The 27124-nt window shown below is 42.3% G+C and overlaps 1 protein-coding gene across 1 annotated transcript in view; it reads right to left on the bottom strand.

Moving 5' to 3' along the window:
• The window catches only part of PDIA5 (protein disulfide isomerase family A member 5), a 181227-nt gene that overhangs the window by 20597 nt on the left and 133506 nt on the right, over window positions 1-27124 (bottom strand). Inside the window, exons 11-13 of the mRNA XM_043998311.1 lie at window positions 26663-26799; window positions 10010-10080; window positions 9263-9426 (exon numbers count right to left, since the gene is read on the bottom strand). Coding sequence (XP_043854246.1) covers window positions 9263-9426; window positions 10010-10080; window positions 26663-26799 — 372 coding nt within the window. The remainder of the gene's footprint in view (window positions 1-9262; window positions 9427-10009; window positions 10081-26662; window positions 26800-27124) is intronic.

The raw sequence follows: 27124 nt of genomic DNA, 5'->3' as shown, positions 1-27124 counted from the left end.
AATTAGGGATTAAGAGTCTTAACTGCACATGGGTTTCTGTATTTCTTTAAATCTTACTCTAAATTATGCATCAGATATTTAAATATAAGACATAGAAACATGTGGATAGTTTTGCTTTGCTGTCTTAAAAGGATTTCAGATTTCATTTTAGAAAAGAATTTCATTGGAAGATATATTAAATTTCCTTTTTCATTCACCAGACCTTTGGAGGCCTGATTTGTTCAGATGTTGAAGCAACAATGATGGGACTACTGGGAACTTTATCCTAATTATAAGCCAATTAATTAAGAGGAAAGCATAATATTGCAAGTCAAGTCACAGCTCTAAGTATGCATTATATCCCAGTCCTGTAAGTTAGATTAGGAGTCAGCTTAGCACAACTATATCATGGTAAGCACTGGAGATACAAAGAAAAAGACATCACAATCTAATGGAGGAAACAATGTGCAAACATCCATGTATTGTTCAGTCATGTCTGATTCTTCATGACCCCATGTGGGCTATCTTTTGGCAAAGATACTAGTTTGCCATTTCCTTCTCTAGCCCATTTTAAAGATGAGGCAACTGAGACAAACAGGGTGAAGGGACTTGCCCAGGGTCACACAGCTAGTAAGTGTTTAAGGCCAGATTTGAACTCAGGTTCTCCTGCCTCCAGGGCTGGCGCTCTATCCACTGAGCCACCTAGCGATCTCCAAAACTCTGTACAAATAAGCTATGTACAAGATAAACTGGAGCTAATCTTAGAGGGAAGGCACTAGCATGAAAGGGATCAGGTAAAGCTTCTTGGAGAAGGTAAGATTTTTAGCTAAGACCAGAAAGAAGTCAGAGAAGCCATCAAACTTATAAATTAATGACAAACACTACACATGTAAACCAGGGACTGGGAACAGTTTCTGATCAAGAGCCTCTGACTTGGGAAAAAAAAAATCAATCATAAGTGACACAAGAAAAAGTCAGTTAATGGACTGAATGTTGTATTTAGACAATGAAAAACAAAGCATCCGACTCATAAGCTTTTAAAATGACCAAGAGGGAAATCAAACCCTATTCAATAACGATGACAGACATTAAAAACAAAAACCAAACCACTCAACAGCGTCAAGTGCGAGGACTGGGTTCTGACTGTGGTTCTACTGTGATGAACACACTGCGTGACTATAGGCAAAGCATTTCCTCCTTCTGGGATTCTGTTTCCTCACCTGTGAAATGAAGGGGATGAACCAGACGACCCTTAACATCCATGCTCTAAAATTCTATAATTTTGGGTGTCTAAGATTCCCATCAAACAGGGGCTTCCCTTGGACACTGTCAGGGTTGGACAGGAGGTCACATTTAAGAGGCAGCACGGTATAGTTGGAAAATGACAGGATTTGGACTTTAGTTCAGGTCCTGGATCTGCTGCTTTCTTCCTGTGTGATTTTGGGCAAGCTATTTTACCTGTCTAAGCCTCAGTCTCCTCTTCTGTAAAACAGAGAGAAGGCCTAAATGCTTTCTAAATTCTCTTTTACTTCTTTGTCCAGTTAAGGGAGGATAATGGAGTGAAAAGGAGGAAATGGGGTGGAGGAGAGAGCAAAGCTCGATCAACTCAATGTCTTAGTTACTGTCATGTCCCAAGGTTCTGAGGTTCTGGAGTTAGGGAAAATTGTTGGCTTCTATCATGGACTTTTGGGATTCCAGTTAGCTCTCCAGCAGTTCAGAGTAGTCCTCTCTGAACTGTGAAAATGCTCTCTCTCAAAACTGATTTTTGCAACAAGTGTATTTTTTCCTAGCAAAGTCCTCTCCTCTGCTGTGGTCCAATGGTGAAGCCTCCTCAGGGCCCAGAGGTGGCCCTGGCCCTTCTGGTTGTAAGCTCTGGCAGGTTCTGTAAAACTGGGAAGGCTTTGAGGATAGTCTTGGCAAGAGACAGTTGCTGGCTGAGGAACAGTCTCACTGAATTCAAAGAAGCTCTTTTCTAGTAGATCTGGCTACTAGGCTATGGATTCTTTAGCCATGACAACCCATGACACAAAATAAAATACAAAATGGTCTTTGGTTCTGTATTTCCCCCATTTGGTTTTGGCAGTGATGGTGGCAGAAAAAGGGATCTGAGAATGCTAAAAAAAACACCAGGGTTTAGCTCACCTAACAACATTAACTTTACCACTGGGACTAAATGTGAGCCTTCTGCTTAATGGCCAGTGAGTTGGAATACTCCGGGAGGAACTGAACCATATATACTGACATTCTTAGTATAAATGAAAAAATAAGGAATAAGGAAGTTGCAGTTAAGTGAAAATATGGCTTACAGGTTTTCCTTGGAGAGACAAATTATGAGGTTCTCATCATGTGCCCAAGGGCAATCATTTTATAAGATATTTGGTCATCTTGCTTTGAAGTTCTCATGATGAGAATAAACCAAAAAGACCACTGTGAAGATAATTGGGCCTTCTGTGCCAACATCCATGGCAGAGGATGAAAAGGAAGAAATTTTATGAAGAACTTAAGCTCCTCAAACTAAGTGAACACATGTTGATAAGTGGCGACTTCAATTTAAAAGCATAAGGGAGGAAGGTGAAAAACATGTAGTAATATGTAGTTCAGTATTTGGAAAAAAAAGATGCCAAAGGCTTGTAGACCATTCAGAAGTTTCACCACTCTCCACCCTCCCCTTCCATCGGGAAACCCTCTCCACATAAGAATGAAAAGAAAAAAGCACAATTAGATACAAAGCACACACACAATAAAATCAGTGAAAACCAGAAATGAAAATTTTGACCTAAGGAAATGATATGAAAAGTATTACTTAGCACACAGTACCAGAAACTAAACTGTGTCCTTTTCAGAAAGAGCAACACACAGGGAAGGGAGAATTCTGGATTCTGGATAGTTAACAAGCACTTAAAAACTGACTATATATAGAAGGAATACTTTACTAAGTGCCCTAGGATAGGGCTTCTTAAACTTTTTCTACTCATGACCTCTTTTCACCTGAGAAATGTTTACATGACTCCAGGTATACAGGTATATAAAATAAGTACACATCCCCTTTTACTGCTACCAATTTTTTGTGACCCCCACTTTCAGTTATGTGACCCCATATGGAGTCACGACCCACAGTTTAAGAAACTAGTCTCTAGGACATGCATAGGGGTGTGGCATAACCCCAAAAGGTGTGTGAGCAACCAACTGGAGGGTGGAAAGATGGGTTGGATCCCATTCTCCCCACAATAGCCAATGGCTGGCCTTGTCTCCAAAACAATCCCTATTTTACCTCCCACCCATCATCTATGGCCCAAAAAACTTATGGCTCATTTGCAAGGCACACAATCTCCTATCTGTGTGCCCCCTCCACCTAGGCACTAAGGGCAGTTCTAACAGGTACCAGTGGGAAAATTCTACTTCCCTTCTCCCCCAAGTATGCACACCTTGAAATGGGGGCAAGCAGGCACCTCACAGAGAAGAGGCTCTGTGTTCTGGAATAGTAATCACTAAGAACTCCTCCCTTCTCCCTTTTCATTTTGGGTGGAATGGAGTGAGTCACAGGATGAGCTAGCATAGATAGGTTTGGATCTCATTACACCATCTACCCCCTTTCCCAACCCCTCCCCCCCCCAAACCCACTTCACATACTTTGCTGTCTTTGTCAAGGATACGCCATCCTTCCAGTCATCCAGGTTTACAAACTCAATGACAACCCCATCATTTTTACTCAGCCCACATTATTTAACCAGTCGCCAAATCTTGTCATTTCTTTCTCCAACATCCCTCCCAACCTTCCTCTTCTGTCCAATTACCCAATCAGGTCCTCATTACCTCTCATGTGGACTATTACCGCACCTTCCAAATTGGTCTTCTTGCCTCAGATCTCTCTCCACTCTAAACCATCCTCCAAAACCTGCTAATGGGCTTTCTCCCAAAATGCAGGTTACACTATGTCATCCCAACCCTCCCAATTCTAAAACCACTAGTTCTCTAATGACTCTAGGATGAACTATAAACTCCTTTGTTTGGTGTTCTGAGTCCTTCACAACTTGGCCCAACCGGCTTTTACAGACTGATTAGAAATTAGGCCTTATTCTATAGTCTGTAGTCTGGCCAGACTAGCCTTTCTGCCACTCCTCACTCATGCAAGACCACAACTAAAACTTCCAAACATGAATAAGAAATGAACGGATGAGGCCAACCCTTAATCAGGACTATGGAAATAAAGAGGGAGGAGCTTATGGTGGGAACTTTCTGCTGAATTCTAGTCAAAGGTAATTGTTTTTTTGCTTGTTTTTTCATTGTCTGTGGGGATGCGAGCTGAAAAATTGGTATGTTTAATGTTAGAACTTTTCTTGAATTATTATGCTGTGCATCTTCCCATTTTAAAAGAATATTTTAAAAATTCACCTGCTTGGCTAAGCTGTACTGATCGACCTGAGTTATAACTGACTAACAATTGTTAGTTACAAGCCTGCCCTACCTCCTCCCCATAAGACATACATGAGAATTTTTAAAAAGAAAAGCATATCCAATCGCATCGTTCTCACTAAAGACATCCTTAATAATACCCTTGATAATCATTATGGACAATATCTTTAGTGAGAGTATGAAGTTTTTCATATTATTAATAAAATAAAGAATTTTATTTCATCTTTACCTCAGCTTTTAAAAGTATCTTTCTGCATATACTTCAAATCCATAATATATTAGTGTGATAGTACATTTATGTAATGTATAAAATAAATATATACACATATATAGGTCATGCATGTCATACATATACATACACACACCTGGAAGGCTTTCTTTCCTCACCTTTGTCTTCTGGAACCCCGAGGTCACCTAAAGGGGCATCTCTTTCACAAGGCCTTCCTTTATTGCCCCTGTTGTGAGTCTCTCACCTCCATTACTTTCTGGGAACATGCTGTGTTCCCCTCAGTAGAATGTAAACTCCTTGAGGGCAGGGGCTGTCTCATTTTTGTATTTGCATCCCCAGTGTCTATCAGGGTCTGACACAGAATAGGCATTAAATAAATGCTTGCTGATCACATCAAACCCAAACCTCCACATCTTGTCTTCTGAAACCAAGCAGATCAAGTGTATCCCTCCTTCCTTACGACAACCATTCAGAAATCTGAGTCTTCCCTTTTCCAGTTGCTTTAATGGCTCCTCATAAGGCCCTTTCCCCTTCCTGGTCACTCTGCTATCAGTGCTCTTCAACTTATTCATGTCCTTAAACTCTGACACTCAGAACCAATTCCAAAGAAGAGAGACTGAGAATCACACAAAGGGCAGTGGAGAGCTGCACAGCAGGCCGAGGCAGGATGCAGCATGATACACAAAAAATTACCCCAGAAATGTGGTGCACAGAAGATCAACCAATCAACATGTGTCTGGGGATTACTGATGGACAGCCAGCTTCTATGCAATATCAGAAGAATTTGAGGAAGGTCCCTAGTACACATGGTACATGGCACATTTGTGGGAGGTCACAGACAAGTACTGAGCAGGAAGAGATGGGCTGATCACTAAAGCACTGGAAGGAATGGCCACAGATCCACCATAGTAATAGTGAGACTGAGCATCCAATGGTCTAGCCTGTCAACTGCACCTTTATTCATGTCCCTGATAAAAATGGTAAGGAGCCTAGGGTCAAGCAGAAACCCCAGTGCTCTCAACTTCCTCAGAGTTGACCCAGAACTATTCGTGATCACTCTTTGGGTCTCATTATTCAACCAGTTCTGAATCCCCTGAACAAAGATGCTCTCTAGCTCACATCTCTCCATCCTGTCCAAATTCTGAAAAATTGGTATGTTTTGTCAAATTCTCTACTGAAACCCACATCTATGGGCAATGTGGTGCAATGCAGAGAGTGCTGGCCTCAGATTTGGGTGGAACTGAATTAAAATCTTGCCTCTGTGTAACTACTTGCAAGGCTTAATCTCTCTAAGCCCCAAGTTCCTCAACTGTAAAATAGAAAAATACCCATGGCACTTGTCCTTACAAGATTATTAACAGGTTGTGGCAAATTAATGTAGACTAAGTGCTCTATAAGTGCCAAGAATTATTATTATTAAAGTTATTATTATTCTCCTGATGAACACTGTTATTGTAACTTTGTCAAAAAAGGAAGTAAGGTTAGTCTGTCATGAACATTTCTTGATTAAAACCATGCTGAATCTTGAGGATCATTGCTTCCTATTCTCTATGTTTACTAAGCAAACCTTTCATAATTCATTCTCGGACTTTTCAAAGAGTTGAAGTCAAACTCATTATATTTGCCTATTTTATAACAATACCACATGTTCAGTCTTTGGTCCACTTGCCATCCCAAGTCTTTTTCAGGCATATTTACAAAGAGATAATAATTTCCCATTTTCTATCTGTGCAATTGTACCCCTCTTATGTATACAAATCTAAGCTTATTCCTTCTAAATGAAATTTAAATGATTATAGTTAAGGCTCAACATTTCTCCTAATCTGATTGAGGCTAGCTGCCCAGTTCCCACTTGCTACATACCAACAGGGTCTGGTCATAGGTCCTAAACCATCTTTGGAAACAGAGATGAGATGCTGCCCTATAAACACATACTTGAATGAGGACACTCTAAGGAAGTCAACTAATTCACATAAGTAGATGGCAGGGAATGAAACCTCAGGATTGTGGGTACAAAACCCCCTTATTTGCATGGTCCTATAAGAATTCCTCTTGAGGAGCACACCATACTTCTTAATGGGGGCCTGCTTTGCATTAGCAGAGACAAAAGGAGACGTAAAATCATCTGCAACAGGCTATGCCTGACGCTCCTCTTAATGAGCTACTGGCTTGATAAAGAAGGAGAATTAGTCAGTCACTACAAACCCTTTCAGCTGTGTGATTCCCACTGCTTCCTTAACTTTCTCCTTCCTTCCACACTAGCACATTTCTGTATTCTCTTTCATGGGATAATTTGATACTCCCTCCCTTGCATAGCAGTGTGTGGCTTCTGCTAATACACTAGCTGTCAATCACCCAGGTCTCTGCTTGAAAGAACATATCAGGGATGCATCACTGCCACAAGTGACCTCAGACTATTTCCTCTCAGCCTCAGCAGGCCAGTAAGGAAGGATGCTCTTAGAACAATTACTTATTCAATTCACAAGCATTTATTGAGTTCCACAGTGTACCCAGTACTTTGCTAGGATACAAAGATGAAAATGAAATAGTCCCTGATTTGTCAGAAACCAAATGGGTGATTAGAGGGAAAGAACCTGAGGAGGAGCTCTCCCTGCAAGAAAGAGCCTGTCATTGTTTGTCCCCAAGTTCTCCGGAGCTCAGAGGCCTCTGATGGCAGAAAACACTCTCATTTCCTAATCTCTTCTGCTCCTAATCCTGATTGCTGCCCCTTCCCCCTCACTCACGGTTGCTCTGTCTGCTCCTGGGATCCCCCACCTACCCACAAAGACTTAAAGTTGTATTTCTAGACTTCAAAGCATTTCTTGTTTACTGTGCACAAGGTCACCAAACTTCATTTACAATATCACAACTATGTGGCATTCATTCCCCACATGCAAAATCTAGAAAATACTTTGTGCATGGAAATGATTCATTGTGTAACCTTGGGCAAGTCATTCAACATCTATGGCTCTCAGTTTCCCTATATATGAAAGGGAGAAAAATAACTTTTACTTTCTGCTTCATATGCACCCTGAGGATAAAAATGAGGCAATACATCTGAGAGCACTTTGGGTGGGTGGGGGGAACAAAGCACTTGGCAAATGTTGCGTATCATTAATTGTGTATTGATCTTTTCATGCACAGTCATACATACAAAAAATGATGACTGTAGAATGAACTTTGAAGAGGAAGGATCTCTCTCTCTCTCTCTCTCTCTCCTACATACCACCACCAAATTTGCTATTACGCCTATGATGAACTCTTATGTCTACTTATGTGCTGACTAAACAGAGAGCCACACATTCTGCACTGGTTTTAATTCATCTTTATCATCTCTGCCTTATCCTCCCCTCTGTTACCAACTAACGAGCCACCAACTGGCAATACAGTGGAACCGACGGGAAAGGCTTGGCTAAACAGCTTGCTTAATACAGCACCAGCACCAGACACTGCTTCCTGCAAGGCCCAAAGAGGAGAAGTTCTGGGATCTGAAATAAAAAGGCCCCGGGGCCCAGAATGTGCTGCTGTGCTTATCCTGGCACTGAGGCTAAGAGGCGGCAGAGGTTGAAGCTGGTGCTAAGAAGAGGGCCTTTGTCATGGCTTGCAGTTCACAAAAGACTTTGCAGCTTCTCAGTCTGCTCTCCTCTTGCAGAAAGCCTTTCTTAATCAAATCCAAGTGATATTTCTGGCTACTCAACTCTGAATCCTGAGCACATAAATGGTCTATTTACCTTTCATTAATCTACATAGGTTTCTATGTTGTTTTGTGAGGGCCAATTGAGTCTTTCTAGTCTGGTGCAGGAGGAAGCAGAGTCACTGATGGCAAGGACAATGCAGTCTTTCCTTAGGAGCTCTCCATAGAGAGAAACCATGTCTCCTCTTTCTTCCATACCTCCAGTGTCTCCTAGTACTGGAAATGGGTTATGCTTAAGTCATACGTGTTTGGGAAGAGAAAGGGGTGAGAAACTGATTATGGTCTTTGCTGACTTGGGACCTCAAGCAGGTCAGAGGTACTCTGCCCATTCCTGCCTTCAATCTCCCTGCCAGTACATCTATGTATATGGCATGATTATCTCCTGGGAAATGGTGCAAATAAGTCTCAGTAAATTACAGACCCTAAAATTCTTAGATGAGAAAAAGAAGTCTGGCCATTGAGTCAACAGCATCAGGGTCTCTGATTATTTCTACAATTCTGTTTTGTCTTAGGCTCCTCAAAATTCACATTTTTAACTCTGGGTCCTATCAATCAGGTCGGTTCTGTAAGCACAGACCAATCAGCACACTGGCTCTTCTATTTCAAGCACCTCATTTTCCTAGCTTCATTCAGAGAGAAAAAATGAAGTAAAGAAATATAACCTGGGACTAAGGAGATTAAAAGAAAGGATCCTCTGGGAAAGACATGTAAGCACTCCACTAAGATTTTGAAAATCTCATCCAAAGGGGATAAGAGTAACTCAATGGATTAGGAAGAGTTATCAACAAATTATATGGCTTTTGGATGTGGGAATTAAAATGTATCTCAGATGAAGAGGGCCCTGAGCTGAAGAAATTGGGCTCTAGGATATACTTCTTCCCCCCAGGACAATCACCAGTGGCTGAGTGCCAGAAGTTTGGTTATAATCTCCATATCACAAAACTCACTTATGCATCCACTCAATAATCTTCTTCTTTGTTCTGAGCTGTGGCAATGTATACTTTTCTTCTCCATCCTTAAAATATTTCAGTGTAGGGAACCCTGAGATCTGGTATCGTTCTGCAGTAGCCTTGTTGACAGTGGCATCAATGGCTGCAAGGACACCTGGACTCTGGAATAGGGAAAGAGAAAAAGATGGATCAGAGTATCAGGCACACGGAGCTGCTAAGATGAGATGACTCTTCACCCCGACTCCCCAAAGCCCACCTCATATAACCAGTGCACAGAGATTTCTCTAAAAGCTCGCTTGCCAGTCAGACCCATATGAATATGTCACATCATTGTCTCCACCCACATCTAAATGAGATACCCAGATGAAACTTAGTGGAAGCATGCCACTAAAAGAAGGAGCAACCTTGTGCCCAGGCTTGAAGGCCCTAGGGGACAAAAGGAAGGCGTTTGGGGATTTAAATTTGAGGTAACTCAGGCACTCGGGAGAACAAGGGAACACTGGTCACTAGGTTTCCAGTCCAGACACAATGTTTGTTCTTCACTTTCCAATTGCTGGGAGAGATCACGAGTGGCTAACAATAATGTCCTCTAGATGATGAGCACCAAAGAGCTCAAGGGAATAGGAAAACACATAAATAATTTGTAGAGGAAAGTTGCTTTTTGGATTCCACTTATTGCTGATTACTTAAAGAAAAGGGATAGGGGAATAAAAGGGGGGCAGGGAAGAGGAGAAAGGCACTTACATCAGCTGCTCCATGGAGGGCCTCAGCTGCACTCTCAAACTCAGGCTTCATCTTCTTACAATGTCCACACCCTGTATAAAGAATGGAGGAGGGGCAGGCCCTGAGTCCCTATTTCCATGGCCTGCCCTAGACATAAAGCCAACCTTCTCTGTTCCAGGAAATGGTGGCAAAGGAAGAGAGAAGGGGGCACAAACACCAAAAAATAGAACTTGTCTGGTCCAAGCCCTTTGGGCTCTGGGGTGGACTGAGTGAAAAAGCTCTTTGGTTCCCGTGGCACTGAATGAGAGAGGGAGACTTGAAGGGCTGGGAGAAGAGGATTCCCAAAGCCAAAAATAAAACCCCCTGGGTATGACTTGGCATTGTCCTGTACTTTGTAGCCCTATGGGTGTAGTCCTTTGTTCTGCCATTGATGATGACTCCCTACATGTGGTATAAAGGTCTTCACAGACCATAATAAGGACAGTGTGCAAGCAGTGGTGGTATCTCCTATGAGGTTAATTCTCTGCCTTGTCTTGGGTTGCTCCACTGACATCCCACTGTGGATAATCAGTTAAGTAGGCTATGGCTAGGTCTTACACCTATGAGCTTACTTTGGAGTTGGCCTTTAGATACTTATTAGCTGTGTGACCCTGGGCAAGTCACTTACCCCTGTTTGCCTCAGTTTCCTTATCTATAAAATGAGCTGGAGAAGGAAATGGAAAATCGCTCCAGTGTCTTTGCCAAGAAAATCCCAAATGGGGTCATGAAGAATAATAGGACATGACTGAAACAACTGAACAACAATTTCCTGACTCCAGGCCTGTATCCACCATGTCAACTAGGTGTCTCAGACAATACATTTCTTTCCTTTTCTTTTTTTTGGTGAGGCAATTGGGGCCAAGTGACTTGCCAAGGGTCACACAGCTAGTAAGTGTTAAGTGTCTGAGGCCGGATTTGAACTCAGGTCCTCCTGACTCCAGGGCTGGTGCTCTATCCACTGTGCCACCTAGCTGCCCCGACAATACATTTCTAAGAAGTAATTCATTATTGCTCAATTAAAAAAAAAAACATCATACACCAAGATTAACCTAGTAAAAATAAAACACACATCTCAATCACAAAAACTTCATTCTTGGCCTTTTCTGAACATATGACTTTGACTCCTTCTGTGATCCATTCTTTTTCTTCCTATGACAGAATGGTGACTCATTTTCAGTTTCTCAAATCCTCAACATTGCTCCTCCAGGAGTCCTTCCCTGATCCCACCAATTGTTAGCAATCTCCCCCAGACAACTGTTCTGTGTATATTTTGTTTTCATTTATTTGTGTACACGTTGTTTGGCCCCAGTGGAATAGAGCTATTTCATCTGTCTTTGCCCCAGTCACCTGGGGGGGAGGTGCTTAATGAGACATAGGTGAGTTGAATTGACTCCTGCTTGTCCCACCTTGAGGCTATGAGACTTCTTCCCATTTCTTCTCTCACTAAATGAGGACAAGCCATTCTCTGCCTACATTGCAGGGTTAATATGAGATAATGGATATGGAAAGGAGTTTGTAAACTATAAAGCTTAATATAAAAGCAAAAGAGGTATTATTAGCTCTTATACCTCATCCCCACCTTAATTCACCTTCTCTAGAAACGTGCTAGTTCAATGGCAACAAGGTCATCCAAGGAGTCTTACCCTCTTGCTCACAAAGGACAAAATATTCCTAACATGGGAAAAGTGGGAAGCCAAGTGCACTGCCAAGTTTTTAAGGGCTCATTATTAAATTCCTCCTACAGACAAACCCGTGAGGCAGAAATCTTTAGGGTATCAAAAATTCATCACCTATATCCAGACACTGGCACCGGCCAGCCTTGGCACAGATGAAAACAAACCCTCAGGGGTTTCCTGAATTCCAGGCAGCACCAAAACAATGCCTCTTCCCAAATAGGGCCAAGTGACAGGAATGCCCCTGTCCATCAACCCAGAGGGCTTGACAGGTGAGAGGGACACCAGAGCCAATGTGGGAGAGGAAGAAGCCAGGCTGCTGGAAAGCAAGAAACTGAGACCCAAGGTTATATAATAAGTTGTAGAGCTGGGATCAAAACCTTGGTCCTAGGACTTTAACTTCAATGCTACTTCTACTGTATATCAGGGGAAGAGAAAAAGTGTGTAGCTTTCAGAATCATCAGCTAGGGTAAAAAAAAGGTCATCGATACTGGTTTGAAGGCAAAAAGACAAAAGAAAACTCTGCCTCTAATAGAAGACAAAATTGCATATTCCTAAATACACATGGTGGCCTAACAAGTATAGGCAGGAAAAACAACTCAGGAAAAGAGAAGAAAGGGTCTATATGGAATAAGAAGAGGGAAACCCCAACTTCCCAATTGCAGGGTGCTTTGCTTCATTAAAAAGATAGGTTCCAGAAGGTATTTACCGCACAGAAGGGCAAGATGACATTTTATGAATGGAACAATCAGGTAAATCAAGGCAACAGTCAATTTGAACCTACTAAGAGCAGAATTTACTGGGGATAAACATTTATCTCTACATAGTAAGTAGTTCCCAATTTATGAACAAGTTGTGTTCCAAAAGTTGGTAAAGTCAGCTATTTGGAACCTGAGATGATTTTTCTTATTAAAACAATGCTTTGGTTTAGGTCCACATATCAGTTTACAAAAAACTATTCACTTCTATCAAGTCCTCACTCTGACTTTTAGTAGCTGTGTGACTGTAAGCAAGTCATTTCTCAGTCTCAGTTTTCTTATCTGTAAAATGGAGACAAGGATTCTTATATTACCCAAGTCAAAGAGTGGGGAAAGCACTTCTCTGCCTATTTAGAATAAAAGAATCTTTATTGCTAGTTCATTAAATGGGAATAGAATCAGATCCCATCATTTCCCTGAGATAAATTTTAAAATATCCATAAGAGAATTGAAAGGCTAGGCTAAAAGGGTCCACCATGATTAATGGTTAGTGGCCACTCTGTGACCCACAGAGCCCCCTCTGAAGTTACTGAGTCTGAAGTGCCCAACAATACTGAACCCAGAAGGGAGACAAAAGAATCTTTCTTGCTTTAAGAAACCCATAGCAAGGGAGACGCCACAGCTTCTCCAGTCACCCATGTGTACAATACTCCATGAGGGACAAGTGATACAAACACAGTCCTTGGGATCAGATGGTCTGGACAAAGTCTAACAATATACAACTCCTGCCAACATCAACTTGATATATTAAATAAAATAATTAAACTTTGTGGCTAGAGTTTGATTCAAGTACTTCCTTTAGGGATTTGACTGTGTAGGGGGGGAGGAGAGTGATTGGCAGGGGGAGTTCTGCCCAATTTTCTCCCTCCCAGATATAACATGAATGGGTGCTTCACCAGTTCTTCTTTGGCAGGCCAGGGAAATGCAACACACAGTCAGGGTGGAGAGAGAAACAACGAGCCATTTTCATCATGGGCCATCTGCTACTTTTAAAAAAAAATTTAGAGGCGTACCTTATTGTCTACTGGAAATTTCCGTTTGGAAGCCTTGCTGTTACCTTAAGTTCCACATATAAAACTTAACTCATTAGCTTCTCCCCCAAAGTTGGATCCCTCTCCAACTTCCCTTCTTTTGTTAATAGACCATCAATCTTCCAGTTATCCTGACTCAGAAGCTTTTCCTTTGTTCCCAGTAGCCAGTCACCAAACACCTAATGACTTGTTCCTTCAAAATGTCTCACACTTATGCTTTCCTTTTCATTCTTATTTCAGCTCCCTAAATTTTTGCCCTTATGCCTAGAATATTTTAAGACTGTCCTAATTTATCTCTGCTTCCATTCTCTCCCCTTTATAAAATGAAACTGCAATCAGAAGACATGGATGTGAATCCTTTCTCTATGACTATCTGTGTGAACTGTACTAAGTCTCAACTTTTCTGGGTCTCAGTTTCCTGATCTATAAAATGAGAGGCCTGGACTGGATGACCTCTGTGTTCCCTCTAAGCACTAGATCTGTGGTTTCATCCTACAGACTGCTCCCAAATCAGTCTTTCTCAATCTTTGAGGACAAGAACTATTTCTCATATGTTTTCTTTTTCTTTTTTTAAAATTTTTTTTAATTTTTAATTTTTAAATTTTTTTAGTGAGGCAATTGGGGTTAAGTGACTTGCCCAGGGTCACACAGCTAGTAAGTGTTAAGTGTCTGAGGCCAGATTTGAACCCAGATACTCCTGACTCCAGGGCCGGTGCTCTATCCACTGTGCCACCTAGCTGCCCCTCTCATATGTTTTCATAAACCCTATTACAGTGCTCAAATACTTGCTGGCTTAAAGTATTTGATTTAACCTAAGTGACAAAGAAATCAGTTACTGTACTTGTATATTCTCCTGGCCCTTGCCTCCCTCAAGTGCTCAAGAAAATGTGTATAGGAATATTACCAAAGTCTTAGCGCATCTCAATATCCTTTTCTCCCATTTAGAAGTTATCCAAATTACCTTGAATCTGACTCTTTTATGATGTCAAGGTTTTTTGTTTTGTTTTTGCTTCCAAAAACCAATTCCCTGTATCTTAAGCAAAAGAAGTGGTGGCCTGATCTATAAACTTGTGCAAAGTTTCCAATGAATAGTTGACAAGTCGATGAAGATGCTGACCCAGAGTTGTCAAGAGGCAGAGCCGAAGGGCTCTTTCCTTCCTCTCTATAGTGTGCTGGTCCTGGAAGGGGAGATGAAGACATACTGCAATCTTATCACTAAAAATTAATTCCCTGTTGGTGAAGCTATGAATTGGTGAGTCAATTTGGAAAGCAATTTGGAACAATGCCTATAAAATCACTAAACTCTGAATACATCCCCAAAACATAAAAAAGACCTATCTTATACGTACAAAAATATTTATAGGAGCAGCTCTTTTTTGTAGCAGTAAAAAATTGGAAACTAAAAAAAAAATTGGAAACTATAAGGGTGCTCATCAATTGGAAGCTGAAGAAATTGTGGTATATTAATGTAATGTAATATTATTGTGAAATGATAAAAGAGACATTTTTCAGGAAAAACCCTGGAAGAACTGTATTAAATGAGTAGAGTTAAGTGAAAAGAATCAGGAGACAATTTATATAAAAACAATAACACTGCAGAGAAAAACAACCTTGACAGATTTAAGAACTCTGATGAAATGGCCAATCATAATTCCAGAGTATTGATAATGAAGAATACTATCCACCACTGGAGAGAGGTGAATTTGAGATCCCTTTATAGGGCATGGACAATATGGGAGTTTGTTTTGCTTGACTGGGTATATTTGTTGTAAGAGTTTTGTTTTTCCTTTTTTTTTTTCTCCAATGGGAGGGGGTAAGAGAGTGAAAACTCCCCACCCCCACCCAACAGAATGTTATGGGCCCAGAACACCCCAGAAGTTCTCTGGGGTACATCAAGGAACCTTCTCCTTGAGAAGCTAAACCAAAGGACAGACACACCTAAAGAGATAAGTGGAACCATATCGGACTGAGCTAGCTCGGACAACCATCCTTCATTCTAGTCTCCCTCAACCCTGGGGAGATAAGATTAGGTGTGGCTGCTGCCTTTGTGTCTTGAGGAGAAGGCTTGAAGAGATTTGCAGCCACCCCTCACCCAACTCCTCCAGCCACCACCAATGGGGGATGGTCCTCCCTCACTAAGGGAACTTTCCACAGTCAGATGGTCACCCCCATCAGTCCTCTATAAATGTACCTGCCTGTCTCCTGCTCGAGGAGATTGGTATCTCAGAGCCACGCTCTGCGCCATACCTTTCTCCCCATGAGAAGTCCAGGGATTTCTTTCATGGTTTTCATTCCCTTCCCCCTAAATAAATTACTATCTTATTCTAACTGCTTTTTTGAGCAAGAGGGTGTAATTCTTTAAAGAGGAATTCCTAAGGACCCCAAACACCTACCCCATCCCAAACCCCTAACCCCTATCCCGAACCCCCCACCTATTTTTCCCCATGACAAAAATATGAAGAGAAGAGAAGATCAAAAGGAATCACAGACAAGCAGGACAGCTTTGAAAGTTACATGCAGAATTATATGCTTAAAAAAAAAAAGCAAGTTCTACAGAATATATCTGTCCTTTCCCATACAAACCTTTTCTATTCTACAATATATATAGAAAGGCTTATCATACTCTGAGTTTAAGCTCTGAATAAAGAATGAATTTTAAAAATCCTATTGCCAATATGGTTACAATGGGCACAGGCCTTTGGGAATTCCATGTCCCCAAAGGCTGTGGGATATCCAGCTATGAAGCATTACAGACAGGGAGAAGGGAACCCACATAGTGCATTTTAATGCCCCAGTGATTGTGATTTGATGGGCCATTAAGTTTTATTGTTAAGCTTCCTTGTTGGGGGTTTTATAATCTGCCTAAGTGCTATAGCTCTTACTTTCCTGGCCCAGCACAGAAAGCTTGAAGCAATTCCTTTAATGCACTCATCCCTTTTGCTATATGAATGTCAACGTCCTACCAAACCCAGGCTCTGCAGTTCCTTTGGGTCCAATACATTTCAATTAGCTGTCAGGACTTCATGAGTGCCTACTATATGGGGTTCCAAAACTTCATAAGGCTCTGGCTGAATGGGGTTCTTTTTGAAGTATACTGGTTAGAGGGATAGATTCAAAAGTCACAAAGACCTGAGTTGAAATCTTGTCTTTCACCCTTACTAGCTATGTGGCCAAGAGTAGATTACTTACTTCTCAGGGGGCAGCTAGGTGGTGCAGTGGATAAAGCACTGGTCCTGGAGTCAGGAGGACCTGAGTTCAAATTCCACCTCAGACACTTGACACTCACTAGCTATGTGACCCTGGGCAAGTCATTTAACCTGATTGCCTCAAATATCCGGGGCCATCTCAGTCATCCAGATGTATATCCTTTTTTTTTTTTTTGGTTGTTTTTTTTTGTTTTTGTGGGGCAATGAGGGTTAAGTGACTTGCCCAGGGTCACACAGCTAGTAAGTGTCAAGTGTCTGAGACCGGATTTGAACTCAGGTTCTCCTGAATCCAGGCCTGGTGTTTTATCTACTCTGCTACCTAGCTTCCCCCTCCCCCCTCCCCCCTCATGTATATATTGCCACTGGACGCAGATGTCTTTGGAGGAGAGAGAGATGCTGGTGACTTTGCACAGCCCTCCCTGACTTAAATCCAATTCACTGCAAGTCATGACATCACCTCCCGATGTCATGGTCCCCTTCAAGAATGAAGGACAGGGCAGCTAGGTGGCGCAGTGGATAGAGCACCGGCCCTGGAGTCAGGAGTACCTGAGTTCAAATCCGGCCTCAGACACAACACAACACTTACTAGCTGTGTGACCCTGGGCAAGTCACTTAACCCCAATTGCCTCACTAAAAAAAAAAAAAAGAAGAATGAAGGACAAACAACAACTTCTCTTCCTGTTTTCTCATCTTCACAAAGAGGGAACAAGCCTCTTGCAGACAGTCACTGAGGTTTACAAGCTTAGAGTCAAGTATGCACCTTAATATCTTCCTCAGTGCCCCCCGCCCCCCCGCCCCTCCCCCCCAATGAATTTTATTTTGGAGACAGAATGAGCATCTCTTGCATCAATCCCTTTCTCTTCAATCACACAGCTTACCTCAAAATAGGCCCTATATAACAGGCCTCTTGTCTGAATGACTGTGATAATCTCCCCTCCCTCCTTCCAGCCTCTGCTCTCTCAAACTAGCTTTCCCACTGCTGCTAAAGCAGTATTTATAAAACATAGATTTGATCAGCAGAGTCCTGTGGAGGGGAGCTTTGATTTCTGTTAGGAGGTGGAGGCTGAAGTGACAGGTGGCCTGCTGTAGAGGCTTAGACCAGGATGGGATAAACACATTACATGTGCACTGCAAGAACCAGCCCCTTTCCCCCAAAGCATATGGTCATGACACACCAAGAAACTGTTCACTCGAGGCACCTGATGAGCTTAAAGTTTTCTAGCTACAAAGAAACATTCCCACCAGTGACAGTAACTCCTGAAATTGTCCGCTGGGGTAAAGAAAGGTTACAATGTGTGTTAGCGGAGGGAGATCCCACACCACTGAGATACTGAGGTCTGACTTTGTTTAAAGCACACCCTCAATCTCTATGTTTGCATAAGCCTGCCTCATAACGGGACCCCTCTCAAAAGCAGGGTTTGAACTTTTCTAACAGAGGCAGCTAGTGGTTCAGGAGATGCAGAGATGGTTTGGGATAGTTTCGGGTCAGGAAGACCAGAGTTCAAATCCGGCCTTAGACACTTATTAGCCGTGTGACTTTGGGCAAGTCACTTAATTTCTGTTGACTCAGTTTCCTCAACTGTAAAACTGGGACAACAATAAGCACCTAGCTCCTAGGCTTGTCAAGAGGATCGCATGTGATCTTTTCAGAGGACTTAGCATAGTGCCTGGCACAGATTCTAGACGTCATATAAATGCTTACTCTTCTCTCCTTTTCCCTGACTATACAACACCAAACACCCAGTGTCTGTCAGCGTATAATACAATGTAAACTTAAGAGTTAGACAGCCCCTTAGAAATCAGGCACTTAATCCTCCCACCGAATACAAACATTCCTTCTATAATATCCCTGACAACAGCAATAGTTGTATTATTTCTCCTAGAGAGCTTTGAGTGAGAGACTATGTAAACATCTGCTTGAACTCTCCCTCTACCCAAAACAGCAGCTGATGAAGACCCGTCTTTCTTTAACAGTTAATTTTGTCCTTCATGTAGAAGACATCATTTAGAATGACATCACGAGGTGATATCTTGACTCATGAGTGAATGGGATGTCAGGGAGGCAGATTTGTACAAAGTCAACAGCCTCACTCTTTCTTCCAGAGTCATCGAAGTCCAGTGGCAGGACATAAGTCAGGATGATGGGCAGTGGCCTGGGATAGAGTGGCTGACTTTGGTGTCTCTGATGTCTGACCAAGTTCTAAGCGTTCTATAGCACCTGCTTCAGCCTTCATGGCCACTGGAACAAGTTGTCTTCATCCACTCATTCCACCATGGAATGTCTTCATGTACTTGAGGTAGACATTCCCCTAACTCACTGAAGGGTTTGAAGCCTGTTGGTCACCCTCAACCTGATGTAGTCTGCCTGTCTAGACAGTTTTACTGCTACAAATGCTACTGCTTATTGGAGCCACAGGTAAGAGTGGAGTGATACAAACAAGACCAATGTAAACAAGATTAGAAGGAAAGAAGAAAGATGGGAAACAATTTTTACAGGTAGTGTTTCTGATAAAGGCCTCATATCTAAATATATAGATAACTGAATCAAATATATAAAAATACAAGTCATTCCCCAGTTGAGAAGTGGTCAAAGGATATGAACAGTTTTCTGAAGACAAAATTAAAGCTATCTACAGTTATTGGAAAAAACGTTATCAATCACTATTGATTAGAGAAATTCATATTAAAACTACTCTGAAGTACCACCTCACACCTATTCAATTGGCTAATATGACAGAAAATTGAAATGATAAAGATTGGAGAAGATGTGGGAAAAGTGGAACACTAATTCACTGCTAATGGAGCTGTGAACTGATCTAACCATTCTGGAGAGCAATTTGGAACTGTGCCCCAGAGGCTTTAAAACTGTGCATACCCGTTGACCCAGCAATACCACTACTAGGTCTATATCCCAACGATATCATAAAAAAGGGAAAAGGAGAGGCAGCTAGGTGGTGCAGTAGATAAAGCACTGGCCCTGGATTCAGGAGTACCTGAATTCAAATCCAGCCTCAGACACTTGACACATACTAGTTGCGGGACCCTGGGCAAGTCACTTAACCCCCATTGCCCCACAAAAAAAAAAAGGGAAGAGGACCCACATGGACAAAAATGTTTAAAATGTTTATAGTTGGTTGCTCTTTCTGTGGTAGCAAAGAATTGGAAATTGAAGGAATGTCCATCAATTGGGGAATGGCTGAACATGCTGTGGTATATGAATATAATGCAATACTATTGTTCTGTAAGAAATGATAAGCAGATGAATTTCAGAAAAACTTGGGAAGACTTACATGAATTGATGTTGACTGAAATGAGCAGAACCAAGAGAACATTGTACACAGTATCAACAATGTAGTGCGATGATCAACTGTGATAGATTTAACTCTTCTCCACAATGCAATGATCTGAGACAATGCCAAAAGACTTATGGTGGAAAATGTTCTCTACATTCAGAAAAAGAACTATGGAATCTGAATGCTGATTGAAGTGTACTATTTTCACTTTTGTTGTTGCTTTTTTGTTCTTGTTTATTCTTTTGTGTTTTTTTCCTTTTGTTCTGATTCTTCTTTTACAACATGACTAATATGGAAATATGTTTTTAAAAAAGAAAAGAAATATCAACTTCTGTCCCTGAGCCTCAAAGTAATGAAATAAAACTTCTTAAACTGAAAAAAAAACCAACAGTTGGATGACAGGTGGTCAGCCAAGGTGGATAAGCAGCCCTGAAAAGGGCTTGCTAAGTTCTCACACCAGAGGTTTTAGTCCTCCCTGAATACCCTACACACCCTGATCACATGATAATGGATGATGTGAAGAAGACAGAATGATTTGGCGCTTAATAGGCTTCTATTTTTGCTAACAAGGTGAATGATCACTGAAATGAGCAAGACAACAACAATGGCTAACAAGGAAATGAAGCCCAAGGTAAGTGAGGAGATGGAGGGAGAGCACTTAGTTGCTCTCACTGTGTTGAAGTCATCAGGCTTGGACAAACTATATCTCAGGGTCCTGAAAGAACGGGCAGATATGACTGCTGAGTTATTGGTTGTGGTCTCTGGTGCTATAGGATTTAAGCCAGGTAAACATCGTCCTGATTTTCAGGAAAGGGAAGAGGACAGATTCTTTAAATCATACAGGATTGACTTTTGAGTACTGGCAAAATTAAGAACTTATTTAAAGGGATGGCTTGTGGGCATTTAGAATGGAAAGCAATTACTAAGAGCCAGTACAGCTTCATCAATAGCAGGTCAGGCCAGATTAGTCTCTTTTATTTTTGGCCAGGGTCACTATACTGATAGATCAGAGGAATGCTGCAGAAACTTTATTCAGATTTCAGCAAACCACTTAAAAGAGTTTTTCATCCTATCTTTGTGGATGAGATGCTGTGTGATAGATGGTAGTGCAAGAAGATGGATTTTAAACTAGTTGGGCAAGGCCCCAATAATAGTCTCTATTGCATCAATTTCAACCTGGAAGGAAGTGTCCCTAAGAAAGTCTCCCGGATATAATTTTGGCCCTGTTCTGTTCGATATAGTTATCAATGACTTGGGCGAAAATACAGATCACAGGTTTATCAGATTTGCAGATGTTACAAGGCTGGGAGGTGTAGCTGACATACTGGATGGAATGTTCAAGATCCCCAAAGATACAGGCTACAATGATGGGGCAAGTCGAATAAGATGAACTTTTAAGAGGAATAAATGTAAAGGACTCAGGGGAGACAGGGGATGACCTGAGAGCTGTCTTCAAGCATTTGCTGGGCTTTATTTTGGAAGAAAGATTAAATTTGTCTTGTTTAGTCCTAGGGTAAAGATTTATGAGCAATGGGAAGAACTTGAAGAGAAGAAAATTTGGCTCACTTGAAAACTTCCTAAGAATTACAGCTGTCCAAAAGGAGAATGAGCTTTCATAGTGGGCACCAAATTCCAAGTCACTGGATATGTCCAAGCAGAGGCCAGATGATGTCTTAAGAGAAAACTCCTGCTCAGGTGGGGAATGGACTCAGTGATGTGGGAGGGGCCCTTCCAACTCTCATTCTTTGGTACTAAGGATGGTTAGTAAGTTCTCTTATGTCAAACTGAAACCAGTTCCTTATAATTTCTAGCCATTTTTCTTAGTTTTTCTACTGGAGCAATGCATAACAAAAGTCTATCCTCAATTCCACCTGATGGCCCTTAAAATATTTAAAGAAAGCTATCACAGCCCTATGAGTACTCCTCTTTTTCAGGCTAAACAGTTCTTTCACCTAGCTCTCCGGCCTGAAAGACAGCCCTTCTCCTTGCCGAGGTAAACCCTTCCGCATGTAACCTTGATCTCAATCTATTTTATCATCTTTAGCAGACCGCCCTCAATCATCCTCACTCTACCACCGATTTTCAATCCAATCTCTCCCTGTCTACTGGCTACAATTATGCCCATGTCACCCTTATCCTCAACTCCCTCCCCAACTCTCCCTTGATCCTACCATTCCCACTATTGTCCCATATCTCTCCTCTTCTTCAACTCCACGAGAAAGCTGTCTACAATTGGAGCCTACTCTTCCTCTCTTCTTAACTCAAGTCTGGCTTCTGACCTTATCATTCTGCTGAAGCTATGTTCTCCAAGGTTACCAATGATCCCTTGGCAACTGCCAAGACTCTTCTCAGTCCTCATCCTTCTCAAACTCTCTGTAGCCTTTGATACTGTGGCTCACTCTCTCTTCCTAGTTACTTTCTTTTTTCTGGGTTTTCAGGGCATTGTTCTTAGTTCTCCAACCTGCCTCTAATCTTTATCCAGACAGGGCTCACTAATTGTAGGTGTTGTCTGAGGCAACGTCCGAGACCCTCTTCTTTTTTTTTTCCCCTCTATACTGTCTTGCCTGGTGATCTCATTAGTTCCCATGGGTTCAATTATCATCTCTATGAAGATAATTTCCAAATCTATATATCTTGTCCTAACATCTCTCAAATTCAACATGTTCAAAAGAGGGCTCGTTATCTTTGCTCCCAAACCTTGCTCTCTTCTAATCTTCCCTATGAATGTGGAGGACACCACCATCCCCTCAGGCACCCTGGCTCACAACCTCAGCATTGTCCTTGGTACCTCACCCGCCCAATCTGTCGCCTCTCTCTCCTACAAGCCTGGACTACAGTTAGAGCTTTCCGGTTGGTCTCCCAGCCCCAAGGTTCTCCTGACCACAATCTGTCTCCCATTCAGTTGCCTAAGTGATCTTCCTAAAGCATAGGTTTTTCCACATTCCCCACCTCCCCAATCAACTCCAGTGGTTCCCTATTGCTTCCATAATCAAATATAAAATCCTCTGCATGGCTTTTGGAGCCCTTCACAGCTGGGCCCCATCCTATCTTTCTGCTTTGGGGCACACCCACACTAACCTTCTTGCTGTGACCCCACCTCCTATCTCTGTGTCTTCATCCCGGTTGACTGCAGGCATCAAGTGCTCTCCTGCTCCAACTGTACCTCCTGGCTTCCTTCAAGTTTCAGCTCAAATCCCACTTTCTGCAGAAGTGCTTTTCTAGTGGGACTGCCACCCACTCGCACTGTATCTATCTTATACATACAGAGTTATTTGCATGTTGTCTCCCCCATTGAAATGTGACCTCCTTATGGGCAGGGACCAAGCTTTAACCTTTCTCTATCTCCTTAGCCCCAAGCGAAGTGTCTGTCCCACAGTAAGCACTTAGGAAATGCTTGTTGACTGACCACCGACTGACTGTAATTAATTGATTCTTTCCCATCTTGGTCACCCTTTAGTGTGCCTTAAAATGTGCTCCTCAGATGTGAATATGATCATGTAGATTTGGAATAAAAACTGCTTGGAACAGTGGGACTATTTCCTCCTTCCATTTGATCAGTCCATTCCCAATAATATAGCCTAAGGGATAGGGTTAGCTATTTCTGGCACTCGTGTCACTGTGATGTCACACCTAGCTTGCAGTCAGCTAAGACCTGCAAATCTTTTCACATGTGCCACAGTTATGGCAGGGCTTCCCTGCCTTAATTGAGTCATTTGATGTTTTTAACCCAAATGCAGAACTTCACTTATATCCCTTTGCAACTTAATCTGGTTAGTTTTGCCCCATCAGTTATGCGTGTCCACACTGCTATGGACACTAATTCTATCATAGAAGCAATTGCTCCCAGCTTTGTGTCATTTGCAAATTTGATAAGCTTTATGTATCTTCTTCCAAGTCATAAATAAAAATGTTGGACAGGGCAGAGTGCTGGGACACAGCCCTGGAGAGATCAACTTTTAGGTTCGTACAGATCAATCAAAACAAAACAAAACAAAACACACACACCCCCCATACAGATTAATCAAGGCCTGCTCTATCATTTCCATGAGGCTGTATGTGTGTGTGCCTACTTATTCATCCATACTTCACATGGCCTTCCATCAAATGCCTTGGTGAGATCCAGATACATTACAGTCCAAAGGGGCTGGTGAGATTCTCTTGAAATCCTGACTTGATCTCAGACTCCTATCATCCACAAGTGCTCACATACTGTTTGATAACCTGCTCTGGAGATGTGCTGGGGATAGACAGCAAGTTCCAGGCCAAAGTTTTGGGGTCTGAGCTCCCTCATCTCCAGGCTCCTGATAGCTCTGCTATTTGCTGTGATTTTTCAAAGATTTCTGGCAGGGGTTCTTTCTTGTACTCTTTGCACCCTGGGATGGGATTCACTGGGCTGATGAAGCAAAACCATTCCAAGGAGCTAGGTATTTTTTACTCATTACTTACCTATCGGGGTTTCCTATTCCTCCTTAAGCACACCCATTCTACCCTTTCCAGTAAATCATCCTTTTTCTTGCTGGAGAAGACACAAGAGAATAGATGGAGAGGATTAATTGAGGGAAGGCCACGGCTACCCACACAGACTCTTTACCAAGCAGGCCAAACAGCTCTGCTGGTTGGCCTTGCTCCCTCTCACTGCACTAACCAAAGAGAAATGAATCCACAGTGTAGGTGTGGAATAGTGGAAAGAACACTTGATTTGGAATTTGAGGCCCTGAGTGCTGAATAAACATCTATGGATGATGACCTATAGGGCAACCAAGGAATTATGTCATACATCAATCACCTCAGAGGAGTGATCTCCATTCCTCTTTGCCTAATTAGCACTGGACTTCACCTCTACGATCCAACAAGAGATGACTATACTGGGAAGAAAAGGGTGGGAGTCAAGCTGTCTGTCCTCAAGTGCAGAGCAAGCATCAGCTGCTGCAGTGATATGCAAATGCCTAGGACTGCTAAAGGAACAAGGACAAAAAATATTTTTCTCAACCAGAACTGTTACTATGAGTGCAGTACTATTTTGAATTGAGGCAGGAAATTTACTCTCACCAATTTGCGGCGCTAGAACTTAGAATTCTACAACAATCTACAATTTTTATATAAGGAATCTCATATGTATACACATACACACACACACAAATGTGCCACCAAGCCCCTTTAGCCTCCCCCAGGTGTGTTACGTGTACACTGCACGCAGCTGGTTTTAAGCAAGTGCAGAAGTGTTGTCAGGCTTTGTCCGCAGAACAGAATTCTATGATTTCTGACCTTTACCTGAGTGTTGGGCTTTCTTCGGAGATGGAACAGGATTGTGGGGAGACAGATTGAAGCAGACAAGCCTTCCAGAGCTGCCCAAGCTAGAAATAGTCAAGGACCTGCTGTCCTCTGTCTTTACAGTTGGCGTAGGTGACAGGGGTAGGGGAGGGGGGGAGGGAAAGGAGCAGGGAAGGACCATTTTCCTCCAGCTATGGGGAAGTAAATTGCTTCTAAACTTGCTTCCATCAGCAAGTCTGAGAATGGCCTGGAGAGAACTTTTTAGCCAGTGAGGTGACTGTAATGCTGCTTCTCGGTCCTAATGAGCTGGCTCTGGGGGATGCTGGAGAGAGTTCCTGAATAAGAAGTATGTAAGAGGTTGATGGAATGCCTACCATGCCAGGCTTTTCTGTTTGTACCTTAAGCACTGACCCCCATCCTAGTCCATTCTTTCTGATCTACCGTCTACCTCACATTTAACAGTGAACATTTGTTTTCCTCAAGGCATCAATCTCCTCTCTCTTATGCAAAGACAACAGAAGATTCCAGAGATTTCTAGCATCAAAATCAGATGTTTCATCCTGGCTTTTTAAGGTTATCCTATTTTATTCCCTGGTTGTCCTCAGTTTCAATGATTCCCTGTCTGAGGCTTTCTCCCCGATAGGAAACCATGGTACCTGCTTTGGTGTGTCCACCTTGGAGTCTTCCCTAAGTTACCTGCAGCTGGAGGCACCTTCCTCACTGCTATCTGCCATTGTGGGATCTACTTCCCAGGAGTTATTTCTCACGTTTTCAAATTTCTTGTTCTCTCTCTTCCATCACTTGCTGGCTCAGGTTATTTACAGAGATATGGGAAGGAGATCGGAGCTGGGGTCCAAACAGCACACTCTGGTTCTAGGGCTGAATCATCACATGGGCCCAGTGCTGCCTTTGCCTTCTGAGTTTTTCTCTAGGAGCTATTTGTTCCATGGAGTGCTACCCTGTCATCTAATTCCTTCTTCTGCCCCTAGGATCGACAGCACACAAATTCACAAGTTTCTGAAGTGAATTCAAAGCACCCTATAAATATGGGAATGTATTCTATGATTTCTGTTTGCATAATGTTCTCTACCTTCGTGGTATCTGACACCGAAATGGCTTTGCATTTCCAGAGCTCATGTTAAGTGACTACGGAGAGGAATGGGGGAGAACCCACTTATAGTTCCTAGCTCAGTTAACTCTTTTTGATCCTTTACTCTTTGAGAGTATAATTGCATAATTATTTTTGGAGAGAACTCAGTACAGTGCCATGCACAACTAATAAAGACTTCTATATGATGACTATTATGAAAAACTGAAAATTTCCAAGGCCCTGTTTATATTCCACCTGAGGTGGTCCTGGGGGAGGGGGTGAAGAGTTGGGGGAAGAAAAGCATTCCACTCACATGGGGCATGGAACATGATGAGGACAGAGGAGTGCTCCTTCACAAACTTGTCAAAGTCTTCATCTGTCAGGTGATAAACGACGCTTCCCTCGTCTGCCCAGGCAGCCTCGGGGACCTGGGGCTGTGGTGCTTGTGGACTAGAAGACCAAAAACAGGTAGAGCTGAGTGGATGTCATCTGCCAGCCACAGACCATAAAAAGGACCCAAGCCCCACCTCACTAATCTCAAGGGACGGTCACACGATGAGGACAGCAACTACCCTTGAGGTGAGACCTAAGGGAAGAGGAAAAGAACAGCAGAGCCTTTCCTCATCCTCTGTTCTTCCCTAGACTGATGCACTTTGCTGTTGTCCTATTACTGAGAGTACATTTTTATTTATGACTCTTAAGTCAGCTTAGCAAATCCTGTCTCCTCTCAAGGGTTTAGGGGTTTATTTGCTTTCTCTCTTTAGCGAAGTAGCAA

Source organism: Dromiciops gliroides, chromosome 3, assembly GCF_019393635.1.
Source record: "Dromiciops gliroides isolate mDroGli1 chromosome 3, mDroGli1.pri, whole genome shotgun sequence".
In the NCBI taxonomy this organism is placed as follows: Eukaryota; Metazoa; Chordata; class Mammalia; order Microbiotheria; family Microbiotheriidae; genus Dromiciops; species Dromiciops gliroides.
This window is presented reverse-complemented; position numbering and strand designations above follow the sequence as displayed.